This window comes from Dromiciops gliroides, chromosome 6 (genome assembly GCF_019393635.1).
Source record: "Dromiciops gliroides isolate mDroGli1 chromosome 6, mDroGli1.pri, whole genome shotgun sequence".
Classification (NCBI taxonomy): Eukaryota; Metazoa; Chordata; class Mammalia; order Microbiotheria; family Microbiotheriidae; genus Dromiciops; species Dromiciops gliroides.
In genome coordinates this window covers 170925018-170939750 of record NC_057866.1, presented here as the reverse complement: position 1 = coordinate 170939750, position 14733 = coordinate 170925018, and the positions used below count along the sequence as shown (strand labels likewise).

Genomic DNA, 14733 nt, shown 5'->3' with positions numbered 1-14733 from the left:
AATATTAATAAGAGTATTATAAAATATAAACTTGATCACATGACTATAAATATTAAAGGGAGAGCGCATTTCTAGCTCTGCTCTCCTCCAGAGTCCACAGGAGAGCAAGTCAGAGTGCCAGGCTCCCCACTTCTTCCTCCCACAAGCAAACGTCACTTCCTGACACCAAAGAAAAGACTCATGGTCTGGCCCTCAGAGACCTTCACCTTATGGCAGAGCTTTTCTACAGTAAGTCTCCAGCAGGTGGCGTCATTCCAGTTGTTACAACAAAATGACAAATGTAAGGAATTCAGAGAAACATGGGGGGACTTACATGAAGTGATACAGAATCGAAAAGCAGAAGCAAGAATATAGTATACACTGTGATGACGATAATGTAAATGATAACACTGAAGGAAAATTCAAATCCTATAATGACTAATTATTAGTTCTGATGAATGGATAATCTCACCTTTTCCCCTCTCACTAGAGAGGTCAAGTGGAATTTGGTTTATACTGTCAGACATAGTTCCTTTGTCAGTCACTATTGCTTAAATATTTTTTTTCTTTTGTTACAAGGAAAGATAAAGGGGAGTTTTTAAGGGGATGTGGTATGGTATTTTTAAAAATATTAAGCAATGATTCAGCTTTTTTAAAAAAAGAAAGTATAAAGAAAATTTTAAAACCTGGCCTGTTAGGATAATTCTTTGGATAACTTAATTAGCTCTCTCTTTGGAGACTAAATAATCTCACAAACTAGACTCAACTCTTTGTATTAGATACACTAAAAATTAAACTTACCCCTGAAATATCTTTTTTTTAAGGGTCCATGGTTAACAACCCCACAGACAACATTAGTAATTCCTCACCATCTATCAGATTCTGAAAATCTTGGAGACTACCTTTTCCCTCCACCTCCAGAAAGATCTTCTAAAAAAGGTATACATATTTTCCCATTTTTATTTTTTATGTTCTAAAGGACAATTATTTCTAGGACTTCATATTTACCATTAAAGCCTTAAAATGCTTCTTTTCAATTAATGACCTATACAAGTACAAAGAAATATTTACTGGAATGATATAAAAATAATTGTTACATCATAACATGGTATTCAAATCACTAATAGCATTCTTTCTCAGAATGTTGTGTAATTATAGGTTCTAGTTTGATTCATAATTTTTCTATATGACTAAGAAAGCTTAACCTCACACTTAGTCAGTTGATTTCTGAGTAAATAAATTGAAAGGCAGGATTTTTCTAATCGAGAGAGTGTGAAATACTTCCACAATAGCAAAGGATAAGATGAGCCTTGAAGTCTGAAGGAATAGTTGAACATGATCAGAACCATTTGACACTGGGCTAGAAGCACTGTTATTACCAAAGCTTTTAAACTCAAGTTCCTTGATTGTCTCCACTGGGATCTGAGGGGCAGTGGGGTTAGTGGTTTGACTTGGCTGGTACATACTACCTCCTGTCCCCTGCCCAGGGAGAGACAGTGGCTTGTTGTTGGAGGTGGGGCGGGGTGTAGCTGGCCTCTTCTTCATAGGAACCATCTCCCTAGATCATGGCTGTGAGAAGTGAACTGGAAGCAGGACTGGTTGTCAGGCTCTTGTCTCTATTTGCCTCTTGGTGGCCTGTTGCTAGAGATGATGAAGAAAGCAGGTCCTTCACCACAGTGATTCTCCCCTCAGACATAGCTATGGAGGCTGGGCTGGAAACCAGGCTGCTTGTTTTGGGGGACTCTGCTGTTCCCATAACTCTTGGTTTTGGGGCTTTAATCCATCTCTGTGGGGGGCCCCATGGAAGATGGAGTGGTGGTTTGACTTACTTGACATGTTCCATCCTGTCTCCCTCTCAGGGTTCAGCTAGGCTGGCTTGCCTGCCCCGTGACTGGCAATTGGTTAGCAACTAGTTCATGGGGATGGCTGGCCTCTTTTCCACAGGAGATATCTCCTCATATTATGACTGGGAGGGATGATCTGGAAGAAGGAAAATTATTTAAATTTCTTTCTTTCCACTTGTCATGTTTTGCTATAATGACATAGAAAACCATGCTTTCATTTTGCAAACAGTCATGTTGTTTCATTTGGTTACAATTTATTTGCGTAACACCTATACTTACAGATATGAGCACTGCTGATATTCTGTTTGTTTGCTCACTTCTTGTCTTAGTGCCACTCTTTAATATGGGCTTCAAGACCGAACTGTTTAGTTAAAACTGATCCCCTCCAGAAAACAAAAGCTTTTGAGCTTTGATGGCTAAGTCCCTAAGTCTATAGCTAACAGCAGACATTGACTCCAGTAAAAATGATCACCTTTAGAAAAAAAAGAGATAACTAAACTTGAGAGTAGACTCTGGGACTTAAGGAGAGAGATCCACATGGGGAAAAAAAAGGAAAGCCTCAGAGGGTTTATACCTATAGATATGGGTGGCACGAGGCACTGATTCGAATTCTACCTTTGTGCTCTTTCACCACTTTTCATAGAATACCACACCAAGGAGCTTCCGAAGGTATGCCAGCGTACTTAAGACAGAATTATTAGAAACCAGAAGATATTTCTTCCTATTCATTCTGTGTGTTGGATATTTTCAGTAGGAATTCTTTTATAGATTACTTTTTAAAAACTACTTAAGCTTAATATCACAGTTATTTTAGTCTACTTTGCAAGTGAAAAAGGATTAAAAAAAGATCTTAAGTAAAAGGAGGCAAATTAATTTGTTGCCCAAATTATTAGTTCATAATTTTTCAGTCCTGTTTTTCTGTCTCAAAATAGATCAAGAACAAACAGTAGATGAAAACCATAATATTACAAAATCAGAAGACAGTAACAATAAGTATTCCCCTGCAGAAGAACTAAGGGTGAGTAATGCTTTGGAGAAACCAAAAGAAAGTCAACAAAGCATCGATGAGCTTGAAAAAAATATGAAGAAATTACAAGTGTTTGTGGATGACGATAGAAAATCTACCACTTCAGATGCATCCCTGACGGTATTTTTTAAATCATTTCATTCAGTTTATCTTTATAAAACTTATTATTAATAAGTTGGGGGGGTTGTTTTATTTTTGTTTTTAGTCTCTGTGAACTCCTCAAGTACCTCTGGAAATTTTACTTGTTTATATAATGTGATAATTATTATTCAATTCAGTTTAGCAAATATGTATATGCATATGTTCAGCAAATACTGTGCAGAGCAAAGTTTATATAATCCATATTGCCTGCCCTCATAGAACTTATAGGTTAATAGCTAATTTGTTTATATGTCATATTGTCATATGTCTATGTTTAACTACTTAAAGATTCTCTAATTCCTTTCCCTGATGCAGAACACAACCATTCTATAATTTGGAAGTTGGTTTAAAGAGTTGTTCTGATTAAAGTATATTTTTTATCTCTAAACCAACCTGGTGAAGACCCTTTCAGAACTTAGCTAGAATAGTCCTCAGATGAGATTTATTTATTACCAGTCCTCTCCTCAAAGCTTTTCCATCTATATGGGATTGTCAGAATTTGTTCTTTTTTGATTTGGTCTTTGAAAACTCAGAGTCACCTTCATACCACAATGAGGCATATAAAGAAGACATTAGTGAGTGTTACCATATATGGACACTAATAAATACAAAATGCTTTAGAAAAGTGTGGACAAGTTGAGACATCCATCAGATGTTCCTGTTAATTAAAATTTATGATGAATGACATAAAACCTGAAGTTTTGTAAAAACACCAACAACAAAAGTCAAAATATGCTAGAAGTAGTTCACAATATTAAAAAATCATTTACTTAGGAGCTTCTGCTTTATAAATTACTTTAACATGTTTGGAAGTGTTCTGATTTAATGACTAGGAGAACCACTGATAAATTGCTATTTATTTTAATGCTTTAAAATTTTCATTCTGGACATGTAGGTAGAATAAAGCAGTTTTAAAAATGAAAGTTGTGTTCTGAGAGAGTAAATTATATTGTAGTGTTTTGAATAAGATCATTAAATATAAAATTTTTAATTATTGCATATAATTATTACACATCTTCATGTGCTGTTATATAATTTCATTAGGACATGTTCATAGTGGATACTAGTAAATATTGGTATTTAGTAGATCTTAGTGAATACAATTTCAGCTATCTGGTACCCTAATGTTATGGGGTTAGGAATTGGGGACTATTAAAGTTTATAATAAACTATATTTATATAGTACTTTAAAGGGACTTTTAAAGTTTAAACTGGCAAGCTAAAACTAAAGGACACAGGTCTGGGGTAACTCTCCTTGAGAAGCTAAACTGAAGGACAAACACACATTGAGAAGCAAGGGAGATAACCCCATTAGGTGTGGCTGCATCTCACCATAGTAACTCATTTGCTGTACCAGCCTAAAATCCAATATGGTGTTCATGCTGATCAAATGACATACTTATAGGAATTTACCATGAAAGAAGAAGGACCAAGCTCTCAGGGAGCTTCATGTGCACTCCAGTTACAAGTTCAGCAGACAGCTGGTTGTATTGATTTAGGCTCAGAGTCAGCTAGTTGGGATGTGCTTCATATTGGGGAAATTAAGTCAGGAGAATCCTACCTCACCCCTTGCCAAAGTGGTTCTCTCAGCCTTTCCTATGACAACCCACCTGCTATTCATGCACCGTGACTCTCTGGCTCAGGAGTAATGTAGTATTCCTCTGATGATCATACCTGGTAGTAAGATCAATTAACCGTCCCATAATGTCTTAAATAGTAAGTTCCAATAATCAGAGCCTCATATGGATTTAACTATTGAGGAAACTCAGATTTCCCATTTTAACAGATTTTTTTAAAATTTGACATCCAGATATAAAAGAAATTGCTTTTCCACCATAACTGATACAGTTGTTCACCAATTTATATAAGGAAATTTAGAAACATAATACCTTAAAACAATATTAGGAATTTTTTTTTAAAGTGAGGCAATTGGGGTTAAGTGACTTGCTCAGGGTGTCACACAGCTATTAAGTGTTTAAGTGTCTGAGGCAGGATTTGAACTCAGGTACTCCTGACTCCAGGGCCAGTGCTCTATACACTTTGCCACCTAGCTGCCCCAATATTAGGAATTTTTAAAACTTGAAACCATTACTAACCAATCAGGTGTTCTTAATTCAGTTGCATGTGCTTTACTCTATACACGGAACTTTTTAGCACTTTAAAAGAAAAATACTATTATCCATAAATTTGCATAGTACATTTGATAACATGGTGAGTTTCTCAGCTATGTTTAAAATTTCTTTACTCCATTTCTCTTAAGAGCTGAGAAGTCTGCCTTTCCTTAGAAACTTATCAGATAAGGGGTTGAGTTAAAGTGCAACCACTTTTTTTTCCTTTTCTTTTAGGGCCAGCAAGCTTTAATGCAGACAGGGTGTGGTCTACTTTATCAGAGTTAAGTAATTAAATCAAAGCCAACAGCTGTTCTTAATTCAATGTGGTTCAATGGTTAGAGACTTCAAATATATTTTTCTTTGAAACTTTTACACATTACAAATAATTCCTGATTTTAAACTATTCTACTACAAAAGATTGTAAAAGTAGCAATATATAACAAATCACAATCTTATGCACTATATGCTATCAGATTACTCCCCCCACCCCCTCCCAGCAGAAACTGCCATGAGGAAAGAATCTCAGACCCATAGCAGAAGCTGCCACATGGAAGGGGGGGGTGCTTTAGGACACAAGGTTCCCCCCCCCAACCATTTTGGTTTTACAGTGATTAACCTTGTAAACAGCAACTTTCTGTCCATTCACACGATCACAGCAATTGACAAGCACATAAAACAAGATAGCAAACTAGAGCCTGTGTGGTAAGGGCTGATCTGGAATAAAGCTATGAGGGCCTTCTCTAGCGTGAAAACAATTGCAGTTTTTTCAGTTTGTTTTGTTTTGTTTTGTTTTTTCTAGTTTCCAAGTCCCAAGGTCAAATTTAGTTTACTTGTTCAGAATGGACCACAAGAGAATCCCTCAGCCAAAGGGGAATCCTTCCGAATATTCTCTTGTCCCCCCTCTACCTCTCCATGACATGGGAGAGAGAGAGTCAGGTGGGAGAGAGAGAATGAACAAAAAGGGAGGTCCTTAGCTCTGGGTTTTGTGTGGCAAGAGGAAGGAAGAATTTCCCATGTTTCACGTTGGGCACCAGAATTATGTTGCAGGGGAAATTGGTTTGTGTATGTATTCTTCTTTAAAGAATTACACCCTCTTGCGCACAAATCCAATTAGATTAAATAATCTTTTATTTAATCACTAGAGAAAGGAGACTCTCCAGGGGAGATGGTTCAGACATGATTATCTGAGATACCTATCTCCTAGAACAGGAGAAAGGCCATAGCTTTTATAGATGGTAGATGGGGTAATCACTTGAACCCTTATCGGGGGTTGGCTGGGAGAAATAGGGTGAGGGGCCGCTGCTCCAATCTCTGGAACCATCTCCATAACCTGGGTGCCTCTCAGGCAGTGGCCACGCCTAATGCGTTTATCTCTCCCTTCTCAAGGTGTGTTGTTCCTTCAGTTTAGCTTCCCAAGGAGAGTTGCCCCAGACCCGTGTCCTTTAGGTTAGCTGCTAGTTTAAACTTTAATAATTCCAAATTCCCAACCCCATAACACCTCATATTCTGAGTTCTTAAGACAGTTGAGATTTTGCTGCTTCAAAAAATAAAACTATTATTTTAATTTTTTTGGACTGAAATATTTTTAACATTTATCACATACTTCCCTACCTTCTAAAACAGAGTGTGTTGAATATATTTTAACCTTTTCTTGATTGTTTCATCATTATGACAATCAGTTCTTGGAATGTACTATAAGTAGATACCACTGTAGCCTTTTGAGTTGTGTGGAGCTATTTCTCCATAGATAGAGCATTATTAAGTGCTTTCTGTGTGCTAAGCACTAGGAATAAAGTACAAACAAAAAATACAATTCTTGTTCTTAAAGAGCTTATATTCTAGTGGGAGAAGACAAGAGGGGAAAAAGTGGAAAAAAATGCCTGAAAAGTGGGGGGCGGGTATTGCAAGCTCAGAGTCAAGAGGAGTCAGGAAAGCACTAAGCAGGGCTGACCTGTGTGCTTCCTCAAATGAAGGTTCTAGGAAGAAATTCACCAATCAGAGTAGTCTGGCGCAGGGGTTAGAGGTAACTCTGGGGACAGAAATCAGCCAGGATTTAGGTGGAATAGTCCAGAGAATCTGGTGCAGAGCTGGAAGAGTAGTGATTATGGTTGGCCTTGGCATTTCCTCAAATGCCAAGAAGGAACCACAGCACGAAAAGCTAAATGGGATGAAGGTGGAAAAGCCTGGATACTCTTGATGAGAGCGGGTGAGCAAGACTGGCCTGAAAATGTCCTCTAATGAAGGCTTCAGGGGAAAACTCATCAGCCAAGGAGGGAGAGGAGGCATCTCCAAGGTGAGGAAGCAGCAGGGCTAGAAGTGGAAAAGTCCTGAGTATGGATCAAACCCAAGAGAGTAGTGAGCTTTAATGAATGGTTTGGGCCCTTCCTTTTGAAGTTTCTAGACAGGAACTCACAAATGGGGGCGGGTGGTGGGGCTCGGAGAGGAAGCTCAAAGGCAAAGAGGTATCTACAGAGTGAAAAAAATAACCTAGAATGGAAGTGAAAAAGTCTAGTGTCTGGATCAGAGCTGGGAAAGGAGGGAGTATGAAGGGACTTGACCCTTCCACAAATTAAGACTAGGCAGGAACTTAACAATGGAAAGAGGAGATTTCAGGGTTAGAGGCATCCCTAGGGTGAGAAAGTGTGCACTTTTTGCAATTTTCTTGAGGGGGACTTTTCTTTCCTAGTATTCAATCTGTGAGCTATTTCTTATTTAATTGTACCTGCCCTCTGGTCCTCCTCCCACCTTTTATATTTACTGCTTTAATCAACTTTGGACCTAGAAACCAGATAGCCTAGCTTCTTTCACTATTCTTCATTCTACAAACTTTCTGAGTACCAGTTGTATGCAGAGCTGGGTGCTGAGAGAGCTATGAGAACTGGTCCTTGCTCTCATTGAATTTAGAGCCTAGTTGCTGACTGGAATTGTATATGAGTAAATTAGACACTGAGTTTGGGGGTGGGGGGCTGGCTGACTTTTATAAGTGTAGTGTATAGTCATGCTTTAGTGCATAGACTTTATGGTATCTATTTTGGCTGCTCATGGGCTTTAATTGCTTACTTCCTGGATTTCTACTGTGTTCTAAATAACTGAGGTTGCCAGATAGCTAAATTTCACATATTTGAGGTTTTCTTATAGTTAACAATGCAATTTTCAATCGATAGTTTTGATGGAAAATTAAGTTATAGATTTAAAATCAGAAGCTTCTTATTCACCTCCATTTTTCATTTTCCTTGCTTTCCCCTCTCCCCAACCTCCTCTTTGCTTATCCTTTCTGTCTACAATTCTAAATCCCACATTTCCATGAAGGGCCTGCTCAAGACTTCAAGAACCACCTCTTCCAAGAAGGTGACTAATTTGATCCTACACTGTTTTCTTATGCTTTTCATTTGCCCAGCAATTATTATACAGAGTTTGTACCATGTGGCCATCTCACTTTACATATGATACGTTATTATTTGTCTTCCTGACTTCCAAGTGCAGTTTTAAACATTAAATGCCTAATACTTTCCAAGCACTGTGTGAAGCCCTGGGGATGAAAACACAAAACCAAAATATTTCTTGCGCTCAAGGAATTATATTCTGATGGAGAAGACTACATATGCTTTAAACTTTTAAAGCTTAAAACTACACTGTTTTTTGGGGGACACCTTGTATAGAATAATTGTGGTCAGAAAAAGGAATTATATTCTGAAAAATCACAAAGATAACGAGTAGAACAATATTACAATCCATGAACATACCTTCAGAAATCTGGTAGGGCTGATTAGATTGTAGTTTTCAGGTAAAGAGGTAGAAAAATGAATAGAGGGAGAGGACTCTCAGGGCCTAGGGCAGAAAATAATTGCAGTAAATGTAGAGACCCTTAAGCTCCTCAAGTAATGACCTCTAATGGTCCTGTTTGGAGGTTGAAGAAAGTGTTTTATCACCTAGTTAGAAAATGGATGAGGACAGATGGTCCCAGGAAGTTCAAAGCTTGGCCTCTGATGCAGCAACAGGAAGCTGGAGGGATGGGGGCTCCCATCAAAGACTACAACTCTTCTTTTGAGAAGCTTAAATGTTTGATGAATAAATGAATCCTCTTAAGTTCAGAATAGTAATATATTCCTGTTTCACACTTGGCTTTAAATTTTTGAACCAGTGTTTTATAGGTTTTATATTAAGTGTCTATTATCAGTAGTTTAATTCAACTTCACAAACATTAAGCACCAGGCATAAAGTGGAGTGGACGTGGGATTTACAGTCAAAGGACCTGACTTTGAATTCCAGTTCTACAGTTTACTGCTTTTGTGACTTGGGGCAAGGCACTTAACCATTCTGGGCCTAAATTTCCTAATTTGTAAATTGAAAGGAGTTGGACTGAAGCACTTCTAAAACCCCTTCCATCTCTAAACCCATGAGTCTATGAGCTCATTACAGAACACTGTGTTAGTTGCTAGGAAAGATAGAAAAATAAGATTGGGATTCTGCCCTTATTAGTCTTACAAGCTAGTAGAGGGAATGTGACCAATCACCAAGCAATTAGGTGCCTACCATGTGCCAGACACATAGGTACTGGAGATACAAAGACAAAAGTGAAACAGTTCTTGACCTCAAGGAGCTTACATTCTATTAAATGAAACAACATATACATATATATATTCAAAATATACAGAAAATAAATACAATTTAATGAGGAACTCTAGAAGCTATGGGGATAAGGAAAAACCGGTCCTTATGCAAAGATTTAAAGAAACCTGGGGATTTTAAAACCTAGAAAAAGTAAAAAGGGAGTGCCTTCTAGGCCTAAGAGACAGCCAGTGTAAAAGACCCAGAGGTGGGAAGGGAAATATGTGTGAGGAGGGAGGCGACCAGCTAACTGGACAATAGAGCTTATGAATAGGAGAAATATGTAATAGGATAGGAAGGCAGGTTGTGAGAGGAGTTTAAAATTTACCTAGAGGCAATAGAGAGTTGTTGGAGTTTACTAAGTAGAGGAGTAACTTAGACCACTATTTCAGAGCAATTACTTTGGCAGCTCTGTGGAGCATAGAGTGGAAAAGAGAGACTTGAAACAGTGAGGTTGATGAGGAAACTACTGCATGTAGTACAAGTGAGGGGTGACAAGGGACTCAACTAAAAGTGGCAACTGTGAGTGGAGAGAAGAGAGCAATTACATTTCCACATTATTTGAGAACCATAAGAAGAAATAAACAATCATTCTGGGGTAAGTTATGCTTTAAGCATAGTTTAAGCAGTTCTTAACCTTTCTTGTGTCATGGACTCTTTTGGCGGTCAGAATGAAGTTTTTAAATATATAAAATAAAAGAAAATCAATTATTCTGAAGTACACTTATTACATTTTTTAAAAAGTTCATGAACCCCTGGTTTAAGAACCCTGGTTGTATAGAAATTTAATCAGAATTCTTTTCAGCTACCAGATTCCTCATAAGGTCTTTCTTACTTTCTGAGGATTAAGTTGATTCACAGCAATACTTTGTTCCTGGTTGATTTTCATTTTCACCTGCACTTTGTTGTTTGGTTCAACAGATTCATTATGGACTTGAATGATCTTTAAAATGTTTTACTTCCCCATAACCACAGTTGTTTCAATATGTCTTTGAAGTGTACTCTTTAAGAGTTACAATATTTGTATATTTTAACTTAGAAGTTAAAAATACAGAATTGAAACAGCAAAAGAGCAATGAAACAAATGTGTATGGTTTGGAATCCAGTACTCAACTTATAAAATCATCTAAAGGCAAGGAAAACCAGGTCAACCTTGTTGAATCAAGTCAGGGACATATGTTCCAAGTCAGCCCAGTGACAGTCGAAGCACTGACATATGACTATTGATGTCGCAAAATGAAACCATATCAAAATTATTTCTTGTCCCAAATAATTAGCATACTAATGTAGATTAGGAGTCAATGGTGTAGAGATTATAATTAAATTAATGGGAGCTGAGTCAATCAGTAAATATCACATACTTGCTATTTTCTAGGCACTATACTAAGCAGTGAAGATACAAAAACATCTCTGCCCTCAAGGAGCTTATATTGTAAAAGAGAATATACTTAGAGACTAATCAGAAATTGTAGTGAGAGAAGAGGAATCAGGAAAGAGTATCTAAAAACTCATACAAATTTACAAAGGAGCCAGTACCCATTAAGAGATGGTAGTCAGCAGTGTCAAATACTGCAAGAAGGTCAAGTAGGATGAGGATTAAGAAAAAGTCATCCAACATGTCACTTAAGAAATGATTGGTGTCAGAAGGAAATGGTCATTTTATCAGATTATAAAGATTTAGAAATAACAGGTATAGAGGCAATGAGTATAGGTATCTTTTTCTAGACATCTGAGAAGGGCAGCAAAGATTAAGATGGTTTGAGGTGGTAATAGAGTCTAGTGAGGGGTTTTTAAGGATGAGGAGACTTGGTAATATTTGTAGGTAAGGAAGGAACCAGTACTGATAGGGAAAAATTGAAAGGGGGCGGCGAATGGGGGCAATCAGAGAAGACTGAAGGAGATGAGATCAAAGGTATATATAAAGCAGTTGGCCTTGGGAAGGAGAAAGGTTACTTAATCCTCAGAGACTGGATAAAGGAAAAATGAAGGATGATATCAAAGCGGGTGGTGAAATAAAGAGAGAAGAGGGAGTTCATGGCAGATAATCTCTAGTTTCTCAGCAAAATATAAGTTGAGGTACTCATCTGAGGGTGCAAAAGAGGTATGTGGTCAGGAAGATATGAAGAGATTATAGAATTGGGAGGGGTGGGGAGAGGTATTTGAAATTAGATAATATAAATTGATGTGGACCCATCAGCTTGGATATTATCTTGTTCAATAGCACCTATATAGAGACAGAGGATTTGGGGAGTAGTACAGAGTTGGAGTTTGGCAAGGCATATGACCATCAATAGGACAAGGGAGTTGAGACTGGATTAAAATATGGAGATGAACTGGTTAAATATAGGATAAAGATTGGGAAGGGAACAAAGTAAAGTCAGCAGTGGTCAAATAACCTGGAGAAAATTTTGAGTGTGGCAAAGGGATTAAAGGTCACAGTAAGAATAAAGAATAGATTTAGGGGAGATTTAAATGAAATATTAGGAGAGTTTTTGGTCATGTGAGTGAACCACTTGTGGTAGGTAGTGAGGTCAAGGGTGTGTTTGGCTAAGGTGGAGTGGAGAAATAAATTATAAGAGTTGAAGTCATGCTTGCAACTAATACGAAAGAGAGAGTGCAAAGGTATGTAAGAAAAGTATAAACCAGGTGCTCTGTAATAAAGTCTGAGGTCATTTATAATTGTCATTATCATGGTATGTAATTGGTATCATTCTAACACTAATAATACATGCAGTCTCATACAACAATATCTTCAGAATAAAGAAAGGCTAGATGTAGCCAGGTGCATCAGTTAACCTAAAAATAGAAGCCTGATATTTATTTGTTTGGAGATAAGTCCCTCCTTTCTGACACTGCAGAGGTATTTCTTGGTAGCAGAAAGCCAGGGATAACACCTTTCAAGGACCATTTTCCCAGTCTTTTTGTGGTCAACAGCCAGGTTTTTACTGTAGGGCTTAAGGTACCACTACTTGCAGCTAAGGGAGATGAACACTAGTTCCCCTGTACTTCCACCTTATTTCCAAGAAAGATCTCATTGATCTGCTCATACCTCAAGTTCTAGTAAAGTAAAAAACGACTGGAGATTGTTAGAACTCTAGGAGCATTTTTAGAGGGTAGAGTTTAGCGGTGGTAGAAAGTTAGTAAAGTTCACAGAGGATATAATCAGGTGAATTTGAGCCAGTAGTTAGAAAAAAATAACTTACACATTTCTCTTCTTATATTTGCAAGATTATAAATAATTTTCTTTTGTGTTCTAATTCTAATTATGAAATTATTATGTAGCTTCCTGTACAATGTATTTTTTTTCTATTTAAAAGAAAAAAAAAGAAGATAAGAATTTGACGAAGAAAACAGCTAAAAGAACAAAATCAGGCAGGTAATAAAATGCAAATATCTCATTTATACAGTAGCATTCTAGCAAAGTTGACTATATTTTTTTATTTTTGCGAAGGAAACATGATTGTCTCATTGACTATTGTTATAAAAATCAGATATGTTTCCACAGAGAACCATCTCCCAATAGAAAGAATCACTCAAGTACCTTCTTGGTCTGTGTTGTGGTGCTGAGAGTGATTTTACAAGTACTTCATGTGATCTAGGGTTGTTTCTCTTGCAGTTACATTCCATCCCATCTCAGAATTGAGCTGGAAAGGACTTTAAAGAGCTCGCCTCCTTGTTCTGCAAATTAAGAACATGTATTTTTCTTTTCTTTCCCCTAGACCAGAAGATTTCAAAAGATCCTTTTCCTTCTTTCCTCACTATACCATAGGGTATCAACTTCTTCCAGGTTTTTAAGAGTCTTTTGTACTCATGGTAGAATATCCCATGGTAAAAAGACCTGATAATTCAGAATAAAAATAATAGATATACCCCCTCCCAAGATTCCCATGGCAAGTTAAGGCCCTTAGGACTTAAATGACTACAGGGGGCAACAAAAGTTTCAGCACATATCCAGCTGTCTTGGTCTCCTTGACATTTGTCATAACTTGCTTTGCTACACATGTATAAAGTACAACTTTGTCTCATTAAAGATCTCATCTACAAAAATTTCTGTCATCCAGTAGCCATGAGAGTGAGATCATGAGTTAAAATAATCAGAGTAGAAAAAGTCAGCACTCCTATAGAGGGCTATTTGCCCAAATTGGCATTTATAAATCATTCAAAAATGCATAAATAAATTACAGAAAAATTATCAACATTAACAAAGGAATGCTGGCCAGTTTTTGGACTTAAAGATATTATAAATAAAGTAGAACTCTCTCCCAATTCTCTCTACCACCACCCCAGGCCAACAAGTTCATATTTGTATGAAAAACTGCAAAGGATCTATTATTTTGTCAGCAAGGAGACCACTTGGTATGGGAATGCCCTCCACTAACCCAGATCCATGTCTTTGTAGATACATTCTAAGGAATTGTTTGAGACACATAGAAAGGATAAATGACTTGCCCAGGGCCTTATAACTATTGTCAGAGGAAGGATTTGAACCTGTTTTCCTGACTTGAAGCCCAGCATTCTTAATATCTACTCTGCCATGCTAATCTAATTCATTACAAGAGTTCACAAATATTCATTACAGTAGCATACAAACATTACCTGTTGACCTTGTATCTAAGTGGATAACTTATTCATTTGTCAGATCTAGCCAATGTGATTCCAAATTTTCATGACATTATAAATAGCTCAAGCAACCAGTCAGTCAGCATTTACTAAGACCTGCTTAGGTGCCAAGCACTGTGCTAAGTTCTGGGTATACAGAGGCAAGAGTACAGTCCTTACCTCAAGGAGCTTACAGTCTGATGGGAGAAACAACATACAAACACATATATACAAAGCAAGCTATATAGAGGATAGACTGAATGTGGTAAATCCCCAAACTCTGCTAAATTAGACGTCTTCTAATTAGGAAATACATACCTTGCTTCAAGTCTGTTTTGTTTATTTAGTTTATCTAAATTTTGATTACATGTTCTAAATAAAGCTATCTTCAGAGAGTATTAATTTTGTCATAACTAGGCTATTT

At 37.2% G+C, this 14733-nt stretch overlaps 1 protein-coding gene across 1 annotated transcript in view; it reads left to right on the top strand.

Annotated features, from left to right (window-relative positions):
- MAP9 (microtubule associated protein 9) overlaps positions 1-14733 on the top strand; it is a 54761-nt gene that overhangs the window by 15589 nt on the left and 24439 nt on the right. The window contains exons 6-8 of the mRNA XM_043972863.1: positions 804-918; positions 2756-2970; positions 13028-13086. Of these exons, the coding sequence (XP_043828798.1) occupies positions 804-918; positions 2756-2970; positions 13028-13086 (389 nt within the window). The remainder of the gene's footprint in view (positions 1-803; positions 919-2755; positions 2971-13027; positions 13087-14733) is intronic.